At 47.4% G+C, this 24,006-nt stretch overlaps 1 protein-coding gene across 1 annotated transcript in view; it reads right to left on the bottom strand.

Moving 5' to 3' along the window:
* Positions 1-2,144: 2,144 nt before the first annotated feature.
* The window catches only part of MACROD2 (mono-ADP ribosylhydrolase 2), a 1,251,138-nt gene continuing 1,229,276 nt past the window's right edge, over positions 2,145-24,006 (bottom strand). The window contains exons 9-10 of the mRNA XM_048506382.1: positions 2,230-2,311; positions 2,145-2,149 (exon numbers count right to left, since the gene is read on the bottom strand). Of these exons, the coding sequence (XP_048362339.1) occupies positions 2,145-2,149; positions 2,230-2,311 (87 nt within the window). The remainder of the gene's footprint in view (positions 2,150-2,229; positions 2,312-24,006) is intronic.

The following is a 24,006-nucleotide window of genomic DNA, read 5'->3' as shown; positions in this document are numbered from 1 at the left end:
GGGGGGGGGGGGGTGGGGGGGGGGGGGGGTGGGGGGGGGGGGGGGTGGGGGGGGGGGGGGGTGGGGGGGGGGGGGGGTGGGGGGGGGGGGGGGTGGGGGGGGGGGGGGGTGGGGGGGGGGGGGGGTGGGGGGGGGGGGGGGTGGGGGGGGGGGGGGGTGGGGGGGGGGGGGGGTGGGGGGGGGGGGGGGTGGGGGGGGGGGGGGGTGGGGGGGGGGGGGGGTGGGGGGGGGGGGGGGTGGGGGGGGGGGGGGGTGGGGGGGGGGGGGGGTGGGGGGGGGGGGGGGTGGGGGGGGGGGGGGGTGGGGGGGGGGGGGGGTGGGGGGGGGGGGGGGTGGGGGGGGGGGGGGGTGGGGGGGGGGGGGGGTGGGGGGGGGGGGGGGTGGGGGGGGGGGGGGGTGGGGGGGGGGGGGGGTGGGGGGGGGGGGGGGTGGGGGGGGGGGGGGGTGGGGGGGGGGGGGGGTGGGGGGGGGGGGGGGTGGGGGGGGGGGGGGGTGGGGGGGGGGGGGGGTGGGGGGGGGGGGGGGTGGGGGGGGGGGGGGGTGGGGGGGGGGGGGGGTGGGGGGGGGGGGGGGTGGGGGGGGGGGGGGGTGGGGGGGGGGGGGGGTGGGGGGGGGGGGGGGTGGGGGGGGGGGGGGGTGGGGGGGGGGGGGGGTGGGGGGGGGGGGGGGTGGGGGGGGGGGGGGGTGGGGGGGGGGGGGGGTGGGGGGGGGGGGGGGTGGGGGGGGGGGGGGGTGGGGGGGGGGGGGGGTGGGGGGGGGGGGGGGTGGGGGGGGGGGGGGGTGGGGGGGGGGGGGGGTGGGGGGGGGGGGGGGTGGGGGGGGGGGGGGGTGGGGGGGGGGGGGGGTGGGGGGGGGGGGGGGTGGGGGGGGGGGGGGGTGGGGGGGGGGGGGGGTGGGGGGGGGGGGGGGGGGGGGGGGGGGGAAGGGGTGGGGGGGGGGGGGGGGGGGGGGGGAAGGGAAAGTGGAGGGGGGTGGGGGTGGGGGGGGGGGGCGGGGGGGGGCGGAGAGGGCGGCCCGGGGGGGGGGGGGGGGGGGTTTGGGGGGGGGGGGGGGGGGGGGGGGGGGTGGGTGGGGGGGGGGGGGGGGGGGGGGGTGTGGGGGGGGGGGGGGGGGGGGGGGTGGGGGTGGGGGGGGGGGGGGGTAGGAGGGGGGGGGTTGGGGTGTGGGGGGGGGGGGGGGTGGGTACTATAGTGGTGCAATCCATGGGAACATATAATGCTTAACTGCCCCAAATACGCAGGAAGCCAGGACCAGGCTTGGACTTTTCTCTTCCTGCTCAGTTTAAGGAATACTTCTGTTGCTGGAAGGCGTTGCATTCCTACTAAACAACTCTTCTTCTGTGATTTTAAATTCTGTAGCTAGGTTCCTTTTAGGAACTTTGGAATAATACCTGTGATGGTTTTATGCATGGAACATTTGTCTGGATAATGCTGGTTGTTATATTGGTATTATGCCTAATAAAGGTTTTATGTATGTATGTATGTGCCCTGTTTCCCCGAATATAAGACATCCCCTAAAAATAAGACATAGTAGAGGTTTTGCTGAAGTGCGAAATATAAGGCATCCTCCGAAAGTAAGACATAGCAAAGTTTTTGTTTGGAAGCATGCCTGATGAACAGAACACAGAAAAATAAGACATCCCCTGAAAATAAGACATAGCGCATCTTTGGGCGCAAAAATTAATATAAGACACTGTCTTATGTTCGGGGAAACACGGTATGTATGTATGTATGTATGTATGTATGTATGTATGTATGTATGTATGTATGTATGTATGTATGTATGTATGTGTTACCGAGCAGTCCAAATACAACTACAACCGTGCCAACGTTGATCAAAATTAAGTTGTCAAAAAGACCTTGATAAAGAATTTAACGTAAGGGGTATTGCGGCGTTTCCAGGCTGTATGGCCGTGTTCCAGTAGCGTTTTCTCATGACATTTCACCTGCATCTGTGACTGGCATCTTTGGAGGATCCTCTGAAGATGCCAGCCACAGAGGCAGGCGAAATGTCAGGAGAAAATGCTACTGGAACACGGCCATATAGCCCGGAAACCCTACAACACCTCAGTGATTCCGGCCGTGAAAGCCTTCGACAATACAAGTTTAACATAACATTACAATTTCCTCATTGGGCATCCATGATCAAACTTAAAATAGCACGTGGAAAAAAATAGCACTGTGTTATCGAGTAGGCATTCTCTTTTAGGTAGAAAAAAGTGGAACATACCAGCCGGGAAGAATTCGTTCATTTTCTTCTTGTATATTTTGTAGTCAACTTCCAAAAATACACAAAAAATGACACGATCCATCTGTATGAACAAAAAATATTCACATTTCAGTAAAATATATATTATTATGAAGGTTTTTTCAGCTATATAAATGATATACATTATATCTATTATAATACATGGAACTCTTTGAATATATGTGTAATGGATCAAAGTCTACCATTTGTTTTTGAAAGTGTGCTACCTCCCGTGATGGATACAGGCAGACATGTGAAAGCATAATTCCCAGCAACACAAAAAGATGTCATGCCAGACAGTTGCTATTGAACGGCACGATATCTCTAGACATGTTATCAGACATGATCACCTTAAACATAACCCTGCTAATATGGTGATAGGAAACATGCCTTGAAATAAATGGGTAACTGACATTCATAATCCAGTTTCAGAGGTTAGCTGTGTACGCCTTCTGTAGAACAGTTACATTTTTGTCCAGGAGCACCTTAGAGACCAACAAAAGTTTTCAAGGTATAAGTTTTCGAGCGTCAGAGCTCCCTTTGAGGGCAGCAGGGGCGTAGTGGTTAAGGGCAGGTGTACTCTAATTTGGAAGAACCGGGCTTGATTCCATGCTCTGCCGCTTGAGCTCTGGAGGCTTATCTGGGGAATTCAGATTAGCCTGTGCACTCCCACACATGCCAGCTGGGTGACCTTGGGCTAGTCACAGTTCTTCTGAGCTCTCTCAGCCCCACCTACCTCACAGGGTATTTGTTGTGAGTGGGGGGGGGGGAGGAAAAGGAATTTGTAAGCCCCTTTGAGTCTCCTTACAGGAGTGAAAGGGGATATATAAATCCAACTCTTCTTCTGTTCTTCTTTTATTTTAAGAAATTATTTTAAGAAGCCTTTTTACAAAATCATATCTTTTACTTGCATAAATCTTCCACGCTAAGGTCAGGAGGTGTGTCACCTATCTCATTGGTGACACCAGCAGAGTTGCGGCTCTCTTTGCTCTACCATTTAATTGTTTATGTTCATTAATAAATTAATAATTCTTGTTTCAAAAAATGTATTAGCATGCAAATAGCTTTATATCACACACAAAAGAATCACAGGAAAAAAAAACCAAAGTACATTTTCTATAAGGACCCCCAGTTTCATCTGCACTGAGTACTATCACAAAAAAATTAACCACTTGCTCTTTAACCACCTAAGTAAAAGTGGATCTTTTGAGCTGTTACTAATAAGTCACACTTTCCTCAATTGGATATTATTTAAACAATCCCTCACAATCATACCCACTCATCATCATGTTTATTAATAATTTCTTACTGGATCATTTGGTTAAAAGATTTCCTTATTTTATTAATAAAATTGTCATTTTTAAAAAATTCACTGGAGCAGCAATATTATAACGTAACTTTGTGGTCTACTTCAGAAGCTCAGGCAGATGGATTATTTCTTGAGAGACAACAGTTGCCAGCGTGTGAGAAGCATTTTATTTTTAATTAATCTTTAATTTATTGACGTTTTATTAATCAAATAGAAATACAAGATATAGGAGTAGGCTCCTAGAAAACGTTTGCTGTGCCAACTGGCACCTGAAATACCGGGAGGAACTGCAGAGATCAGAATTGGGGGCCGTACTGGTGTGCTGAAACCATTTCCCCCACTCCACACCCAACACCAGAGATGATATCATAGACAATCTAGGATTTTTGATTGCAGACTTTCTAAAACTCCAAGAGCATCCAGTGATGCCACTTCAAGGTTTTACCAGGAGTGAAATCAGCTAGTTGGTATCATGCCACTGAACGAGGCCTCATACCCAGAGGTGGGATCCAGCAGGTTCTCACAGGTTCCCGAGAGTAGGTTACTAATTATTTGTGTGTGCCGAGAGGGGGTTACTAATTGGTGATTTTCCCACGTGATTTTTGCCTTAGTTACGCCCCTCCTCTCAGCAGCAGTGCGCAGAACTTGAAGCAGTCTAGCAGGAGGTGCACTGGCGTGCGTTGGCAGCCTGTGCCTGCGTGCATTCGTTTCCCGCCCAAGGACCGGCGCAGTGGCTGCATCCTTGCCACAGCCCCGCCCAGGAATGCCCCGCCCCTGGAATGCCCAGGCCACACCCCCATCATGCCCCGTCGTGCCCCGCCACAGTTTGAATCCCACCACCATGGGAACCTGTTACTAAAATTTTTGGATCCCACCACTGCTCATACCCTTCTTGCTCCCAAGAACTGCTGACTGTGGTCTGGTAACCCTATATAGGAACCACTGGGTAAATATTAGAGGCCCTATCTTGGAACAACCTCTCCTGTTCCCAACACACTTGTAGAACTTTCTCTCTCTTGTGCCTCTTCCTTCTTTTGGGTGCCCTCAGAGAGGCATTAAAATACACCCATAATTCCTTGTAATATTTTATAAACAAAATATACTTTTAAAATTTATTTAAATATCCATGCCAGTACTTTTTTGTGAGTCATAAGAACATAAGAACAAGCCAGCTGGATCAGACCAGAGTCCATCTAGTCCAGCTCTCTGCTACTCGCAGTGGCCCACCAGGTGCCTTTGGGAGCTCACATGCAGGATGTGAAAGCAAGGGCCTTCTGTGGCTGTTGCTCCCAAGCACCTGGATTGTTAAGGCACTTGCAATCTCAGATCAAGGAGGATCAAGATTGGTAGCCATAAATCGACTTCTCCTCCATAAATCTGTCCAAGCCCCCTTTTAAAGCTATCCAGGTTAGTGGCCATCGCCACCTCCTGTGGCAGCATATTCCAAACACCAATCGCACGTTGCGTGAAGAAGCGTTTCCTTTTATTAGTCCCTAATTCTTCCCCCCAGCATTTTCAATGGATGCCCCCTGGTTCTAGTATTGTGAGAATACTGTTGCGAGAATACTATTGTGAGAGTCAACAGCCTGTTCTTGAAAGTTTCATGTTTCTCCAGTCTAATGAGGCAGCTTCCTAGAAACCGAAGAGTTTCTCAGCCCCAAGAAACTTTGCAAGTGACTTCCATATATCATAATCGAGATATGAGTCAATTCCTTCCCAATGTGCGAAGAAAGGGTCCTATTTTTATGCCTGCATAAAAATGCTGTGATGACAGCTCAGATCCTGTGTTTATCTGATTGAATGGCATGTGTTGGCAGATAGTAAATTTGAAATTAAACCACATTCCCGCATCCTGCCAGTCAGGGAACCTTTTAGGAAGGTGGAATTTGTGGAAAGTGGGATTTCTTTGCCACGCGATGTCAATTCCAAGCCAAAGTGACTTTTTAAAAAAAAAAAAAGAAAGAAAGATGGCTTGGATGCTAACGCACAAAAGCCCCGCGGGACCCCTGGGACTGCCTTCTGTAATACATTTCTGATTCTACAAGGGAAAATCTTCTCTCTCTCTCGTGGCTGCAAAATGCCAACTTGATTAGACGTTTCACGCCGCTCCCTTTCTTCTTATGCGGGAAGATGGAGCCACTTATCAAACTGGGCTCATCAAGTCGCCGGCCTACATCCTATGGCAAGCTCTAGTCGCTTCTACAGTCAAGGGTGAGATCCCGTCATCTGCAGAAAAGGCTTAAAGAGGCTAAAACACAATGGCACCGTGACTCATCCTTGATTGACAGCTCTGTTTTCTGGAGTCCAGTGCTGGAAGCATTTCAACTCCCCCTTCCCCGCCTTAGGCTTGATTAAATTTTGCGGGCTTCCCAGCGATGAATAAGCAGATCAAAGGGGCCGTAAATGAAGAGTGCTGCAGCAAAGCAAGACGGAAGTTCAATTGCATTAGCTTTTCACTTAGAAGGCAGCTTCACAGCTCCGGGGCTGTGGATCATCTTGATCTTTTCTTCTCTGGGCCGCTGGTAATTGACAGAGCCTATTTAAGATCTCAGCGCTCCTTCTGGTTTTCGTCACCCAGAATTCTCAACTAGGGCTGGCAGTTTTCTGGCCCCTCAGTGGCACAATGGGATGAATACATTTCGAAACAGACTGATCAGACATTTAAGGGAGATGTTGAAATCTACTTGTGGAAGCGGGCACGGCGACCTTGAAAATCATGTTTTCTGGTATGCCGTTAGTAGCTGAAATTATAACATCCTTCTAAAGGAATGAGAGTATAAAAAGGATAGGTGAAGAAGCCAATGTTTCCATTTGGTAATATCCGTACTTCCCTCCTTTCTTTTGGACAGACAGGACATAAAGATTGTTGAAAAGAATAAGGAAGAGGGCCCCATTCTCAGTCAGGAGGACAGAATATTCTAGAAGGTCAGGGCAGTCTTTCCAAGGCCCTTGGGCAAGAACGGCTGCTGCTGTCTGCAGAAACATGCCAGTTGAAGAATGAAGGGTGGGAGATGTAATAACATGGACAGCTTTGGACTAAACAATGGCCAATTATGCACAAGGTGTTTGTTGGGTGGTGGGGGTGAATGTCCGCCGTGGCAAGATTTCTTGTATGGTTGTCTTTTCTCCAACCCTGCTTGCACTTTCCACTCTCTCCAGGGCAAGCAAATCCACTTAACATGATTTTAATTTTGCTTTGCTGCTGGAGCAGGATGGATTTGCCAGTGGGCACAGCTTTGCCCCAGACCTCTTCTCTCACCCCACTCCACATGCTGCTTTGCGTGTTCCCCCTCACCCTCCTCCCTGCTGCTGACTACTTCTCACTTCTTGTCCTGCTGTATCACTTCTATTTCCCATGGCGTACCTGCTTATACATATCCTTAGATCTTTAGATTTAAGAAAAAAATTAAATAACTGTATCAAGAGATCAATAAACTGATACCAATACTAAAAAAGTGCGAAAATAATAAGACTATGCAATCATTCCAATCACTTGATTTGCCCCTGCATTTGATAAACAGCTAGTTTTACACACAAGCAATCAGTGGTCCCAGACCACAACACTGTTATAAAGAGCTCCAGAGTTTTCAAAGACCAAATATGCAAAAGGTCAGCTGTCTAAGGATAATGCAGTCTTTTCAATGTTCAGAGTTCATATTTTGAGGGAGTGAGCCAGAATATTCAGTACAGCTGGGCTGAATATAATCAGAGACTGGAGACCTAAGTGTAACCTCCATGCTCAGAATGGGTTGACCCAGAAAGGGGTGGAGACTCAAAGCAGCAGAAGGCTGCAGAGCTCATAGTTTGGAGGAGACAAGGCTACCAGACTCGGACCTTGATTGGTATAAGCCCTTAACACCTTGTTAAGGTAACTGCAATGTTGTTGGGAACTACTGGGAAGGTAGTTGTTTATTTTTGCTATGTTGTAAATGTTGGGAGTTTATTGTTTCAGGGTTTTTTATGTTGGTAATGGGTGAGAGTTCTCCTGGAAACCTTCATCATGCTGAATCCTGTTCATCAAGCCCTTAGAGTCTTCAGGAGCCAACCCACTTGCAAAGAAGAATTGGACTTGGCAGTATCAGTAGACTGTAAATATAAGGACTTGAAAATGCAACCTGAACAGGACCTTGAAGTGTGATGTTAAATGTTGATGTTTGATGTTATATGTTAAGAGAGTAAACCATTTTGTTTTTAAAACTTGTTGTTGCAAACTCATTCCAAGTTCTGCCCCACAGAACCCACAGATAGAGGTTACATAAGCACAGAATTTTCCACTTCGATTTTGTACTCTTCGGATAAGGGCATTTCTGATAGGCTACAATACTGGATTCCTGTCACATGTTGTTCACATATTTTACAATCTATAGTTTTCTCTGCTGTGTGCTCTGTCATGCTATGGTTTTGTAATTAATTTATCTCCATCACATTTGACAATATTCTGATTGAATAATTTTTTTCCTATTCTTTCTTTGATATACTTGTTGCTCTTTATAATAGTGTAAATGAGGTGGTCTTCCTGGATTTGGGGTTGAAGCCAAATCTACATATTATGCCTTAAGAAGTCCATGATTCCACAATACACTCAATTGATTGTTGAGATCTTCTTTGTCAATTTTTCTTTTGATGGTTCTTTGGGACCACGATTGTGAACCCAGGAAGCTTAGCAAATGGCAGTTCATGTTGTCCTTTTGTGGTTTTGCAGTTTGGATGCCACCATTACACACACACACACACCCCCCTCACTTTCCACCATAAAAGACAATCCGTGTTCGAGCAAAGTGTACGGATGCCGTATGGAAAACTTTTCACCTTTTTAATGTCAGCAACAGGTCAGCAACAGATCGTTGCTTCTTTGCATCTCCTCTATTCATTGTTATGACTTTCCTAAACCACTCACCTTATCCCGGTCAAATGTCTCAGCTAAATCTGAATAACCTGGGCAGTGTCTCTACAGAGTTACTCTGCATAAAGCCATTCTGTGCTTCCTGATTTAATCTAAGAGCAATTGACCCCCATTGTCCCAGGTACTTAGAACAATAGAAGAGCTGCTAATTAGCTCAGCCCAGCAAGCCCAGCATGGGAAATTCCAGAAGAATTTGCAGGAAAATGAAAACTTATACTTTACTTCTGTTCCCACCCCTACCTGGGCAAAAGGGTATAAAAGTTACTGAGCAGGCCCCACAACTCCCAAAGTGCTCATTGCTAACTTGACACCTCCCTTGGTCTTGTTGGTGTGGAGGACCACTGAATTCTGTCCTTCGCCTGGATTCAGATGCTGGTCATTTGAATTCTTGCCTTCTACAAGATCTTCTTCAGCTCAATTTAGGTAACGTATAGTCCTTGCTTCCCCAACTCCCTCAAGCGCCTATCCCTCCCACCTATCTTCTCCTCCTTGTTTATATCCTAGGAACTGTGTGTATGTGCCTTGACTTCTTACTGTGTGATTGTTTGCAACCAAAATTTATATAAAAATATTTAAACTGCAATTTGGTCTTTTGTGAATTCTCTGCAGATACGTTTCAAGCCATTTCTGGTATACAAAGTCTTTAAAAGATCCCTACCCAGCCTGCCTCTCGCATTGCTAAGCCAAGTTATTTTCCCCATTGCTACTTAAAATAGTTGTGTGCTGTTACACTCTTAGCAGCTGGTGGAGATTCCTTAAAAATAAGTTCAGAACCTGTGAAAGCTGGGTAACAGATATAAAACTAGGTCCAGAGAAGATGAGGAATGCAGACCCTTCTCGTGATCCACAGTTTATCCATCTCTAGTGCACTAATTAAACTTTCAGGCCAATTTCAGAATTTGGGTATTTCATTTGGACTCGGATGCAAGTAAAGAAGTACCCCCACATATCCAGTCCCTGGACTAAAGCACTGTAGAATTTAGCACCAAGTATCATCCATGGGCCCTGGCCCGGATTGCTCAGGCTAGCCCAACCTTATCAGATCTCAGAATCTAAGCAGGATTGGCCCGGGTTTGTCCTTGGATGGGAGACCACCAAAGAAGTCAAGGTTGCTACACGAAGCAGGCAAGGGGAAACGACCTCTGTCCTTTTAGTGCCATCAAAACCCTGAAGAGTTCCCAGAAGCCACCTGCTGATTGACAGCACTTTTCACTGCCATCATTCACGGGCATCAGAAGAGGCAGCAAAACAATAGCCAATAATAAAAGCGGCTTCTGGAATTGATTTCCGAGCGGCACTTTGAGAGAAAGCAAGGATCAAGGATCAAGTGCAGTCCAGGTGCTTGGGAGCAGCAGCAGCGGCAGCAGGCCATTGCTTTCACATCCTGCACGTGAGCTCCCAAAGGCACCTGGTGGGCCACTGCGAGTAGCAGAGAGCTGGACTAGATGGACTCTGGTCTGATCCAGCTGGCTTGTTCTTATGTTCTTAAGGCTTGGAACTGGTGTTTGGAGACAGCCCACTTCATGGTGGTTCTGAGCATTCAGTGCATAGGGGAAAGCACCTGACACGGACACTAACGTTAGATGTTTTTGGTGTCTCTTTTTCACGTCAACATATCTACCAAAGGATCCTGATCGTCTGCCAAAGGGCCCCTGTGAAATCGCCAATTCGTGTAGGGTTTCCAGGCAAGAGACGTTCAGAAGTGGGGTGCCATTGCCTGCCTCCAAATCATGTCCCTCCATATCACGTCCCAAATATTTGCCAGGGTCACCAGGCAAATTTGCATGTCACGAGTGGGAACTCAACCCTAGGCCTGAGCCTAATGGTTGGAGCGTGGTGGGCATTTGCAAGGGAACGGTGAGGCTTTCTTCTCTGCAGGTGTTTCCGTGTTTTCAAACAATATTCTGTGTTTTCAAATAATGTTCGCAGAAATTCTGGACCACTCTGACAACCGCTACATCAGACTACACAGAGACGCCATTGAAATCCACAAGCACATGGACAACTTCAACAAGGAAGGAAGAAACCATGAAAATGAACAGAATTTGGCTGCCAGGGTTGAAAAACTCTAGAATCAAGACAGTGACTAATCAGCTCCACACAAACACAGGACAACTCTAGACGATAGCAATCAAAGACCAGGATACTTCTATTCAGATGCATTCACCTATTGACCTTGCTATCGTCATTGTTACTCCCAGGCTACAGACTTCTTTGTGACTCACATGCCAGGCTACACTATTCAGAGGGCCTCACCTTTTGACCTCACCGTATATATACTCCACTTGCTTTCCATTCCTACTATCAGATCCTCTGAAGATGCCAGCCACAGATGCAGGCGAAACGTCAGGAGCGAATGCTGCTAGAACACGGCCATACAGCCCGGAAACCACACAGCACCCCAGTTCCCAGCTCTTTAATGCTTTGTTCTAGGAGTAGAGTGGACCATTTGGCTACAGGGGGGCGGGGAGCTTTGGGGGATATAGGCAAGTGATTTGCGTGGGATCTTCAGAATCGTCTTTGCTGATTCTGGTGGGTTTTCCGGACTGTGTCTTTTGCTTTGAAATAAAGACTGTAGAACAGATCTACAGTTTCTATTATTTTCGGGCCCGGGATCTGACACCTAAGCTTTCCAGATCCTAGACCTGTGGTGGCGAACCTTTGGCACTCCAGATGTTATGAACTACAATTCCCATCAGCCCCTGCCAGCATGGCCAATTGGCCATGCTGGTAGGGGCTGATGGGAATTGTAGTCCATAACATCTGGAGTGCCAAAGGTTCACCACCATGACCCTAGACTGACACCTTAACTACTGCACCATGCTAGCTCTCCAATAACCTTACTGCACAAGGATAAATCCAGCATGTTTTGAAGTCATGACAACGCATGTCATGCATCTAAAATGTTAAACAAATTGAGTTCGTTTACTGAAGTTAATGTTACCACAACAGGTTGCACGAAGACAGCTTTTTCGCTCAATCCCAGTCAGTTCGCCTCTTTATTTTAGCCCCTGTTCCAAACGAATTTTGCCCATGTAGTTCCTGTTATCACAAACCTAGCATATTTAGAAGTGAAGGAGGACTCATCCTCCCTTTTTCTTTTGCCAGCGGAAAAACTGGCTGGATGCCAATCGTCCCTCTTTTTTTTCCAATGAATGGCAGTTATTATCCCCAAAACTGTTTTCAAAAGATATTAGATCAAGTCACCTTGGCTTTCCTTATCAGTAATAATGCCATACTGCCTTTTCTTATCAGTACTGCTAAGTAAGCCTGATCCGGGATCTTCAGCCCTTGAGACCCAGATTCTAATTCTAACACTGTCTAAACATTTGTTCCCCAAATTTGTAGCCTTTGAGCAAAGGCATCACATCTGATAGAATGTGTCCTTGTTCTAACAGATCCTCTGACAAGTGAGATGGGCTGTGTTCTTGTTATGACCCTGAAGGGACCCAAAATACAATTCAGGGAAGTATTTTTAATATAAAACTCATTAGCAACTGTACTTAAGAACATAAGAACGAGCCTGCTGGATCAGACCAGAGTCCATCTAGTCGAGCTCTCTGCTACTCGCAGTGGCCCACCAGGTGCCTTTGGGAGCTCACATGCAGGATGTGAAAGCAATGGCCTTCTGCTGCTGCTGCTGCTGCTGCTGCTGCTGCTCCTGAGCACCTGGACTGCTAAGGCATTGGCCCTAAATAATTGTTAACATGAGAAACTTGCTGTACCTTGTGTATCTATCCCATTTACTACAGTGTTGGTTCAAAGCCCAAGTCTTTTGATTGACTTTAATAGGTCTTGGGTCAGTTCTATTGAACACCGCGCCCCCCATACCCCGAGGCATCCTTTTAAGTTTACGGCATGCAACGTGCTAAATTATAAAGCATCTTCAAACTTCACATACTTTAATGACACACTGCAATGTGATTTCCTATTCGGTAGAGACTTCAGCCCCCAGTTATTGTCAATTATCAGAGAGCAGAGTTAACGCCGAGAAAAGGGGGGGGGGTGTTAATTAACAGTGGACTTTCATAGTGCATCAAATCAGAAAATAAGAAAGAACATTTTACATAGACTACAATTTAGCTTTTAACCCAGATATCCTTATCCTAAGGTCAATGATCAGGACCAGAGGTGGGATCCAACCAGTTCTCACCACTTCTCTAGAAGTGGTTACTAATTTTTTCTGAGTGCCGAGTAGGGGTTACTAAAGCAACCTCCCTGCCCAATAGGGACTGGAGGCGCGTGTGTGCGGCGGGGCCACTGTTTGAATCCCACCGCCATCGGAACCTGTTATTAAAATTTTTGGATCCCACCACTGATCAGGACCCAGGTGGTAAATCGAAAACCGGGCTGTGTAGCATCTGTACTATTGATGACAATTAAAGCTACAATTATCAGTGCTCGTGTGGTTATTTTGAAAAGCGATGCATTTGCAGGGCGTGATATCCTATGCTCTCCAACCCGAGAGAGATTATGTCACAAGCAGAATGCAGGCGAGCCGGAGAAGGATGCATTCAGATGTTATAACATTAATAATACATTAAAAACATTTTTTTCCTGTTAAATGGCACACAGCCCTGTCAAACAAATTTTGAAAATACACAGATAAACCCACAGCCCAAATGCGACATGGAAAATGTTCTCTAACAAGTGGGGGCCTGAGAGACTCAAGGGGAAAATACCTTTTTAAAATACCTCTAAAATATCTCTAAAATACCTTTTTAAAAAAATAATAAGTTTTCAGATTTTTAACGTTCATAGATTTTTCTGAAAACCTTGGGATTCCCAGATTCCAAGGCTGTGTCAGTTGTAACTAATAAAGTTGCCACCAGTTTTACACCAGTAAGATACAGGTCATTTTCTTGACAAGCTACCCTCCATGATTTCCTGTCTCTCCTTCAATGCCAGCCCTGTAACATAAACTGAAGGATTATTTTGCCTCGGTTTTCCCTGCAGGTAAGTTGGGCCTTTGAAACGAGCTTCTCTGCTCAGCTACTACAAAAAGATACATATTTTCAAAGGGCACATTGCTTTCCTTTTAAAATGCTAATAGCAGAGGGAGGAAGTTGTTTTTAAATAACAAAAACCAAGCAGAGGTTTAAAGATGAAATCCTCCCTCCCTTTCCTGCACAGCCCCCAGGCAAACCGAGGCTGACCTAAGCTGTACTTTTCAATTTAGAGTCGGCTCAAGCTGCATCATCTCTTTGAGATTTTAAGACTACCACTATTGTAGGCCTATCAAAACACTGTGATCCAGGGTGGAATTAACCCTGAGCAAGCATAGGATTCAAACTCCTTTTGCCAGCCAAACATCATGAAATCTAAACAATCAAAAGCCGTAGGCGAGCTAAAAGAGTACTTACACACATACACACACACACACACACACACACACACACAAATAAGGTGTTATCAAATTTTTAGACGAATCATATGTTTGGATTCCTATGTTCTAATACATATATACAATCTCAATCCATATAATAACAAAAGCTATTTTTTATTCAATAATGTACTCTGTTAGCCCACACAGAGTATTTGGTTGTTGAGGTTTGCTGCATTTTCCGTGGCGCCACCCCCTTTTGATTTTTAGCCAAACCTCATGGGCAGTGTATTGTCGAAGGCTTTCACGGCCGGATTTAACTGGTTGTTGTGGGTTTTCCAGGCTGTGTGACCGTGGTCTGGTAGATCTTGTTCCTAACGTTTCGCCTGCATCTGTGGCTGGCATCTTCAGAGGCGTATCGCAGAGGGAAGTGTGTAACAGACCACGGCCACACAGCCCGGAAAACCCACAACAACTCATGGGCAGGATTGTCCACCACTCGGGCATTATACATTTTCACCCCTCCCTGCTGCCGTAATGCTGTTGTCTCTGCCAACACAAGGTTGTTTAGGAGCAGCAGTGGCGTAGAAGGTTAAGAGCTCGTGTATCTAATCTGGAGGAACCGGGTTTGATTCCCAGCTCTGCTGCCTGAGCTGTGGAGGCTTATCTGGGGAATTCAGGTTAGCCTGTACACTCCCACACATGCCAGCTGGGTGACCTTGGGCTAGTCACAGCTCTACGGAGCTCTCTCAGCCCCACCTACCTCACAGGGTGTTTGTTGTGAGGGGGGAAGGGCAAGGAGATTGTAAGCCCCTTTGAGTCTCCTACAGGAGAGAAAGGGGGGATATAAATCCAAACTCTTCTTCTTCTTCTAGAAGCAATCCTGTTCAACTCACAGAGATACAGGGGGAGTTGATATCAGACCATCAAACTAGGTAAAGATTTATGTTTATATGCCAAACATGAAATTGTAAGCCGCCGCTGTCCTAATGATACACCGTTACAGATCTGCCTTCCCGCTAGATCCAGATAGGAGGGAGCTGTTTTGCAGGAACCAAACACTTACCCTGACAAATGACCATGTTACTTTAGCAATCAAAAAGGGGTAAGATTATGTGAAACAAAATGAGATGGAAATGATGCATGGTTCAGCAAGACCGTTGATTGAATTTATCCAGTATAAAAATATCTCCTTAAACAATAGTGAACACCGTACTTTTTAACATTCTGATATTATACTTTCCTATTTGGGGGGGGGGGGCGTCGCAGTGAATTATAATTAAATTGTTGAAGCAAAAAACAAAACAAAAACAGCCCTTTGATGTTTACCACGGCCTAAAAGATTAATGCAGACCCGCAAAATCTAAATGGAGTCCTTCGGCCTCGCAGCCATCTATTGCCGTAACAGGATACTCAATGGCAAGGTACTCTGAGAGGAAGCGAGATAAATGGGATGCATCACGACGACGATAACTCCCACAGGATGATCAGTAATCCTGTGGGCAGGATGCTATTATCCAGATCATGCGAAATATCTGAAGGCAGATTAACAGCATTCCGGGTACCGCACTGGTCAGTTGTAAAATGTTAAGGAGCAAAGAAACACAGGGGGAAACTTTTCTCTCGATATTGTTTCCGCCCCCTCTGCACAACTATTTGAAAAAAGATATGCAAAAGGGGACTCGTTCTGGGAGAGAATCGCTGTTAACCCGTAGCTATAATTGGAATGAAAAGTTTCCACCTGCACGGTCTATTCCATGATTACGACTGCTGAACTAAACTTGCTTCTGATTAATGATTTGGGGATTACAATTAAACGGTACAAAAACCGTACTAAGAGATGAGACGTACAGTCGCTCCTGATCAGATCTGTTTGCAGTGAGGCGTATTGATCGACTGCCAGACTCTAAGCAACAGCTCTCGGGGGATTAATCTGGAGTAAGAGAGTGAATACATGACCGCATCGCAGGGCATGGATTAGTTCTCGCCAGGCAGATGGGAGAGCGTACCATTGCAAAGACACATGTGCACACTTCAGTTCTGCACATGCGATGGCAGGATCCCCCAGCATCAGTGGTGGGATCCAAAAATTTTAGTAATAGGTTCCCATGGTGGTGGGATTCAAACAGTGGCATAGCGCCAATGGGGCTGGGGGGGGCATGATGGGGGCATGGCCGGGCATTCCGGGGGCAGGGCATTAATAATTTCTCTGTTACTGTAAAAAACTCTTACTGTAAAAAAAAGTTCCTAATTTCCAGCTGGTATCTTTGTGTCCATAATTTAAACTCATTATAGCAAGTCCTATCATTTACTGCCAACAGAAACAACGAAAGAGTCCCCTGGACCCAACAGTAGTTAAATGGTCCCTCCTCTTACTAGCCAGCAAGCTTCGGGCTACAAGAAAGAAGAAGAGAGGGGAGGCGAGGGTGTAGAGACGGAAAAGCGGACCCAATTAGTAACGCCCTCTCGGCACACACAAATAATTAGTAACCCACTCTCAGGAACTGGTGAGAACCTGTGGATCCCACCTCTGCCCAGCATGGTACCCATGGGCAGCATGGAACCTGCAGACACCTTTTCTGGTGCCCGCCAAATGTTTTTAGGAAGTCGGAAGGGTCAATTGAGGCATTTGCCCAGCAAGGCTTCTGATTGGCTACAGGAGATATGACTGCTGGTGCTGATTTTTTAAAATATTATTTCGGCAGCAGTTGCCACCACAGAACAAAGATCTTCGCTCTGCGACTGAAGGTAAAGTGTGGCAGCCATTTGTAGCGGGCTCCACTTCCTGCAGCAGTGATTCTGTGGCATTCATTTTGTGCTGCGCCCACCACACTGTATCCAAACTTCAAAGGTGCCTAAGGGCTCAAAAACCTTGGAGACCTGTATTATGGACTTGAACTTCATATTTGTGGGGCCGCCTCTCCTGATATACCCCCTCAAAGAGTGCGTCAGTCATTTGGAGACAACTTACTGGCGGTCCCTGGCTCAAAGACCATCCAGCAGTCCTTGGCCAGAGCCAGGGCCTTTTCTGCTCTGGCCCCAGACTGATGGAATTTTCTTTCAAGCTAGAGAGACCCAGGCTCTCCAGGATTTTGATGCAATCCCACAGGACCTGCCAGACAGAGATGTTCCACCCGGCCTATGACTGAGGGTCGCAACAGTTTTCTTTCAACCGGCCTCCCTTGCCTTCCTCTTTTTCCGTCCTTCCCTTTTGTATTTATTGCTGAATTCTGACCTCCACTTCTATCGTTCCTTATTGTGAATTAGTTGTTTTTCCTTTCTCCCTGATTGACCTCCCCACTTATATATATTAGAGCAGGGGACCTGACCCGGAGGCCGGATCCACATCCTTGAGAAGATTTACCAGGCCTATGGGCCAGCTTAGGAATCCCCCCTCATTACCAGTGGGCTTGCCAAGCACTCATTCACCCCTGCTCCTGATCTGGCCTGGTAAGCCTTCTAGGAGCTCAGTGCTGACCAGCGTCCTGGGCTGGTGAGCCCACTGTGGGCTTACCAGTGAATGCAGAGGTGGGATCCAGCAGTTTCTCACAGGTTCCCGAGAGTAGGTTACTAATTATTTGTGTGTGCCGAGAGGGGGTTACTAACTGGTGATTTTGCCACGTGATTTTTGCCTTACTTACGCCCCTCCTCTCAGCAGTAGCGCGCAGAACTTGAAGCAGTCTAGCAGGAGGTGCACCGGCGCGCGTGGCAGCCTGCACCTGCGTGTATTCGTTTCCCGCCCAAGGACCGGTGCAGCAGCTGTGTCCTTGCCACAGCCCTGCCCAGGAATGCCCCACCCCCGGAATGCCCGGCCACGCCCCCGTCGTGCCCCGCCCAGCCCCATTGGCACTACGCCACAGTTTGAATCCCACCACCATGGGAACCTGTTACTAAAATTTTTGGATCCCACCACTGAGTGAATGCCACCATCCCCTTGCTCCCAATGTGACTGGCAAGCCACCCTCACCCTGTGCCAATCTGGGATGGCAAGACTGCTGCGGGCTCACTGGGTGAGGCAGCCAACCCTCCCCAGTGTCGACCTGGGCTGCAGCAGCCACTCCCCCCAGCTGAGGCAGCACCACCCTAGAACACAGCGAAGGCCCTCATAACAAATCAGATTGACACCACATAGTAGAGTGCTATGGGTCTAGTTAATATAGGTTTTAATTGTTTATACACGTAATTGTAATTGAATACGCAGTAAGCCCTGAGCCTGACTTGGTCGGAAACGAGTGGGGTGAAAAATTGAATATATAAATAAAGGAATTGTGGGTGATTAAAACGGTTCTGTAGTTACTCTTTAATGAGGGAACCCCAAAACCAGAGGCGTAGGGGGGAGGGAAATAGTGCCTGGTGTAACTCATGCTACGGGCGCTCCCCCCCATGCCCCACTTACCTGAAGAAGAAGAAGAAGAAGAAGAAGAAGAAGAAGAAGAAGAAGAAGAAGAAGAAGAGGAAGAGGAAGAGGAAGAGGAAGAGGAAGAGGAAGGAGAAGGAGAAGGAGAAGGAGAAGGAGAAGAGGAGGAGGAGGAGGAGGAGGAGTTTGGATTTATATCCGCCCTTTATCTCCTGTAGGAGACTCAAAGCGGCTCCTGGCCCTTTCCCCCTCACAACAAACACCCTGTGAGGTAGGTGGGGCTGAGAGAGCTCCGAGAAGCTGTGACTGGCCCATGGTCACCCAGCTGGCTTGTGTGGGAGTGCACAGGCTAATCTGAATTCCCCAGATAAGCCTCCACAGCTCAGGTGGCAGAGCTGGGAATCAAACCCGGTTCCTCCAGATTAGATACATGAGCTCTTAACCTCCTACGCCACTGCTGCTCTTAACCGGTGGGAGCCTGCCACGTGCTGCCCCTCGGCCTGACCCTACCCCACTAGGCAGCTTCTTCAGCCGGCAGAGTCTTCGCCAGCTGAAAGAGCAGCCTTGCGGGGTGGGGCTGAGGGGTACCAGCAGCAGCACAGCCAGGTTGCTCCTTCAGCTAATGGGGCTGGGTCAGGTTGAGGGGAGGGCTGTGGGGGCAGTTCCGGGCTGAGGGGAGGAGTGTGGGGTGATTCTCTGCCTCTCCCCACGTGACCAACTAGCATGTGCCTGGGACACGTGACCCCATTTCTGCCCAAAACGTTAATGCAATGTACCAAGCTCTTTAAAAAATCAACCCATTATGTGGTTCTGCTCTTATCTTTCCAAGCTTTGGTACAGATGGGATGGACCACGCCCTCCTCTGCCGTCTGGGTTTGGCTGAACAGGAGGATCAGACATGCTGAAAACGAAATGAAAATGGTTTCTTCAAGAAAAGGGAGACTTGTAGAGTGGATTGTATCGTTGACCCTGGAGCTTCTGTGCCCATTCATTCAGTTGCAATTATAATGGAAAGAAAAATGAACTGACAAAATAATGTGGAAAAAACAACAGGAAGAGTTTGCATTCATACCCCACTTTTCTCAACTGTAAGGAGTCTCAAAATGGCTCCCTTCCTCTTCCCACAACAGACACCTAGTGAGGTAGCAGCAGTGGCGTAGGAGGTTAAGAGCTCGTGTATCTAATCTGGAGGAACCGGGTTTGATTCCCCGCTCTGCCGCCTGAGCTGTGGCGGCTTATCTGGGGAATTCAGATTAGCCTGTGCACTCCCACACACGCCAGCTGGGTGACCTTGGGCTAGTCACAGCTTCTCGGAGCTCTCTCAGCCCCACCCACCTCACAGGGTGTTTGTTGTGAGGGGGGAAGGGCAAGGAGATTGTCAGCCCCTTTGAGTCTCCTGCAGGAGAGAAAGGGGGGATATAAATCCAAACTCTTCTTCTTCTTCTTCTTCTAGGTGGGGCTTGAGAGTCCTGCGAGAACTGTGACTGGTCCAAGGCTTCATGTGTAGGGCCAGGGAAACAACCTATAAATGTGGACCTGCACTTGCATGTCCATTTTTAATGCAATGCAGATAAATTACAGAACACAGCACTTGGGAGCTCTTCACAAAGCTGTTCAGAAATCAGGATGCCCCACTTAAGCCAAGGATCACATTCATTTAAGGTAAGCATTACTTCTTTCATTTATACGTGACCAAGGACATGTTTGTGAGTACTCAGAGAAATTAGCTAGCTGTTTATGAGCAGAAAGCTGTCAACAGAGTTAAGTGCTCGATAACAGCAATGTTATCCATTACCAAACTGTGCTGCTCTTTGCTGGAGACAGGTTGAGATGTGTAGGACAAAAATATCTCTCCCTCCAAAATAAATATAATTATCATGACCCTGAGAGGCAGGAATTTCCCTAACTTTATGATCTCTTAGCTCTGGATGACCTCAGCTGGCCCAACCATGTCAGATCTTGGACGTTCAGCAGGGATAGCCCTAGTAAGCAGTTGGCTAGAAGAGTGGTTCTCAACCTTCCTAATGCCGCGACCCTTTAATACAGTCCCTCACGTTGTGGTGACCCCCCAACCAGAGGTGAGATCCAGCAGGTTCTCACCAGTTCCCGAGAGTGGGTTACTAATTATTTGTGTGTGCCGAGAGGGGGTTACTAATTGGGTCTGCTTTTCCATTAGAAATTCCATTAGGTCCAAAAATCATAAAGTCCTGTTGTTTCCTATGTGGCTGGTTAGCGAAGGTAGAAAACGGGATAATTCTCCCTGTTGGGCTGTTTTAAAAACATGTTTTAGCAATATGGTAAAGTATCCTTCTTTTGATTTCTAGAAACAAAATTAAGTATTTGAAAGTATTAAGTATTTGACAGGCAGTCAATTAGAGGAGAAGTAGTTGTTTCTGTTGGCAGTAGACAATAGGCCTTGCTATAATGAGTTTAGATTATGGACAGAAAGATACCAGCTGGAAATTAGGAACTTTTTTTATAGTAAGAGTTTTTTACAGTAACAGAGAAATTATTAATGCCCCGCCCCTGGAATGCCCGGCCACACCCCCATCGTGTGCCACCCAGCCCCATTGGGGCTACGCCACTGTTTGAATCCCACCACCATGGGAACAAGTTACTAAAATTTTTGGATCCCACCGCTGCCCCCAACCATAAAATTGGTATGTATAAAATATAAACAGACCATTTTCTTAGGTGACCCCTGTGACAGGGTCATTCGACCCCCAAAGGGGTCGTGACCCCCAGGTTGAGAACCACTGGGCTAGAAGACCATCAAGGAAGAGTACAATGCAGAATCGGATTACGGCAAACCACTTCTTGCCTCGAAAACCCTGCGGGATCAGCAGAAGTTGACTGACTTGATAGCACATGCCACCTTCTTTATGATTACTGGTATCATCAGAAAAAAAACTTGGGAGTCCCCTTTCCAGATCATCGAATAGAGGGAACGCTCGCTGCAATATGAATTATCTGGCTGAGGTTGCAGGAGTCAGGTTGCAGCAGTCACAGGGTAACAAATAAGTTAGATACACGCAGCCGATTTTGACATACGGCTCCCGCCAGCTCGTTTGGTCAATCGTAGGGGCCGCTCAGCAAAGCCACGGAAGCAAGGCAAACTTTCCCCATATTTAATAAAACACCTTCGTCTATTCCTTTTGATGGCCACTAAAACTCATCAGCCAAGGGGCAGCGGGGGAGTTGCTTAAAATGCATCCATTGTTACCGAGATATCCATCAATTTCCAGAATTCATTTTTATGCCATACAAACATGATGACATCAGCCCCATTAATCTTTTCTCCAGCTTGATACCCCACCGCCTCTTGGAGATGCACGTCGACCTCCATTTTTCACTGTTACCAGTCATAGGGCAGCTGACACAGCCAAGATAATCCTGTGTTCAGCATTACTGGGGGAATGAATGGATTTTGATGAATGCAATTTGCTATCTCGATGACAAATGGCAAATGTGAAGAGAGGGCGTGCATGCAAATACTGCCATCTTAAATAAGGGCCCGTGAAGGATGGTCCTCGGCAACTATCTGATCGACAGCTTTACAACAAGCTCATTTTTCACAGGAGATAAGTCATCAACTTCCATTAAGTTATCATTAAACCCTTACTGTGAATCTCTGTGGAATCAGAGAGCACCGTGGGTCACAATCGAAGCAAGTTTTCTAATTCAATCAAGCCAACTTTAAAGCACTTCTATCCTTCTTTTGAATATCAAGTAATCAGCACAACGATAAAGTTTAAAGACGTCATAATACATTTCAGAACCTGCGTTATTGTACAAAATTCGTTTTGTTTCGTTCGACATTCCTTCAGTGACCCCTCCTTCCTAACCAATGGCTTTAATGCTTTGTATATATTTTAATTGCTTTGTGTGTGTTTTCACTTTTTAAACTCTTTTAAAGTGGTTTTCAAGATTTACGTTTTGGAAAAGTGTTGATTTTACTGGCTTATTACTGTTATTTTATCACGTGTGTTTTAAATTGTTAGGGGCCTCGAGAAGGCAAAAAGGTGGGATACGAATGTTGTAAATAGACAAATGCAATAAATATTAACACGATTGGATTGTGAGTTTGTAGCAAGAGGGTGTTTGTGTAGCGCAGAAGAACAGACTGATGGTATTTTGGTATTTAAGGCACCTGAATCTGAGCCAGAACAGGTATCCCATAAATCTCCTTTTCCATTCCACAGCTACGCCACCCAGATTCCATGCTTTTATAAGTGCCTGCTACATTGTCGCAACCTCTGTGTAATGTAATGTTTTCTGACTATATAGTTGTTTGTTCAGCCCATGAATTTCTATGCTGACATCCTGCCATAAGTTTTAAGAAATGTCCAAAATTTTATTTAACATTTCTGAAGAGAATATCTAGAGGGCTAACTTTCAGTAGCTTTTAGTGAGATTGCTAGGAGAAGGATGTTGCTACAGAGGAAGGAATGGTAGAGAACCAAAGAACTTCATATGGGCAGAGACTTTTTTGGCATGAGACCTAGAGGCGGAGGTCCAGAACTGGAGTCCTGAGAAGTGGCTTGGATCCAGTATAAGGATCATGGATTTCCCCTTCCCAAAGAAGAAGAGTTGAGTTTATATCTCCCCTCTTTCTCTCCTGTAAGACTCAAGGGGGCTTACAAACTCCTTTCTCTTCCTCCCCCACAACAGACACCCTGTGAGGGGGGTGGGGCTGAAAGAGCTCTGAAGAACTGTGACTAGCCCAAGGTCACCCAGTTGGTATGTGCTGGAGTGCACAAGCTAATCTAGTTCACCCAATAAGTTTCCACAGCTCAAATGGCAGAGTAGGGAATCAAACCTGGTTCTCCAGATTAGAGTGCACCTGCTCTTAATCACTACACCCCACTGGCTCTCTACAGCACGTTAGTTCCCAGAACCGAGGAACCCATGACAATGGACTGAAGTGTGGATGGGGAAGGGAGTGAAATTATTCCTTCCTTCTTCCAACAATAGATGTTTATCGATGGAAGAGATAGTAAGGGTGATTTTACCCACCAGTGGTGGAGGAAAGTACTGTCAAGTTGGAGCTGATTTCTGGTGACCCCTTATGGGGTTCTCAAGGCAAGAAATGAACTGAGGTTGCCCCCCTTTACATAACAAATGGTCTCCCATCCAAGCACTAACCAGGGCCGATCTTGCTTAGCTTCTGAGATCTGATAAGACCAAGTTAGCCTGGGGCAGGGGTAGGGAACCTGCGGCTCAAGAGCCGCATGCGGCTCTTCTGCCCTTGCACTGCGGCTCCACGAGCCGAGCCGCTGGCCCCATCCTTGCCCACCCTGCAGGCAGTAGGGCGGGCGCACCAACTGCCCGCGGCTGGCTGGGCCGCGCCACGGGCTTCCCCTCTTGCCTGCCCCATTGGAGCGGGGCAGGCGTTTTCCTGACAGCCGGCGAGGCCGAGCCACTGGCCCCATCCTTGCCGCATCCATGCGCTTCTCAGAATGAGCGGAGTAAAAGGTAAAAAAACCCCAATATATACTGTGTTGTCTTTATTTTAAATGTCAAAAAATATTTGCGGCTCCAAGTGTTTTCTTTTCCCATGGAAAATGGGTCCAAATGGCTCTTTGAGTGTTAAAGGTTCCCTACCCCTGGCCTGGGGCATCCAAGTGGTGTCTCCTCCACCGCACAGATTCTCAATTCACATTCCCAGTCCTCATGGGTCTACTGGGAATAAACTCTCTGAGTGTCAAAAAGGACAGTGCTCTTTAACCTATTCATAAATGACCTGGAAGTAGGGGTGGGTAGCGTGGTGGCCAAGTTTGCAGATGATACCAAATTATGTAGGGTGGTGAGAACCACAAAGGATTGTGAAGACCTCCAAGCAGACCTTGATAAATTAGGTGAGTGGG

The sequence above is a fragment of the Sphaerodactylus townsendi genome, linkage group LG01 (genome assembly GCF_021028975.2).
Source record: "Sphaerodactylus townsendi isolate TG3544 linkage group LG01, MPM_Stown_v2.3, whole genome shotgun sequence".
Taxonomy (NCBI): domain Eukaryota; kingdom Metazoa; phylum Chordata; class Lepidosauria; order Squamata; family Sphaerodactylidae; genus Sphaerodactylus; species Sphaerodactylus townsendi.
The sequence above is the reverse complement of the archived record's forward strand: the minus strand, read 5'-3'. Positions and strand labels throughout refer to the sequence as shown.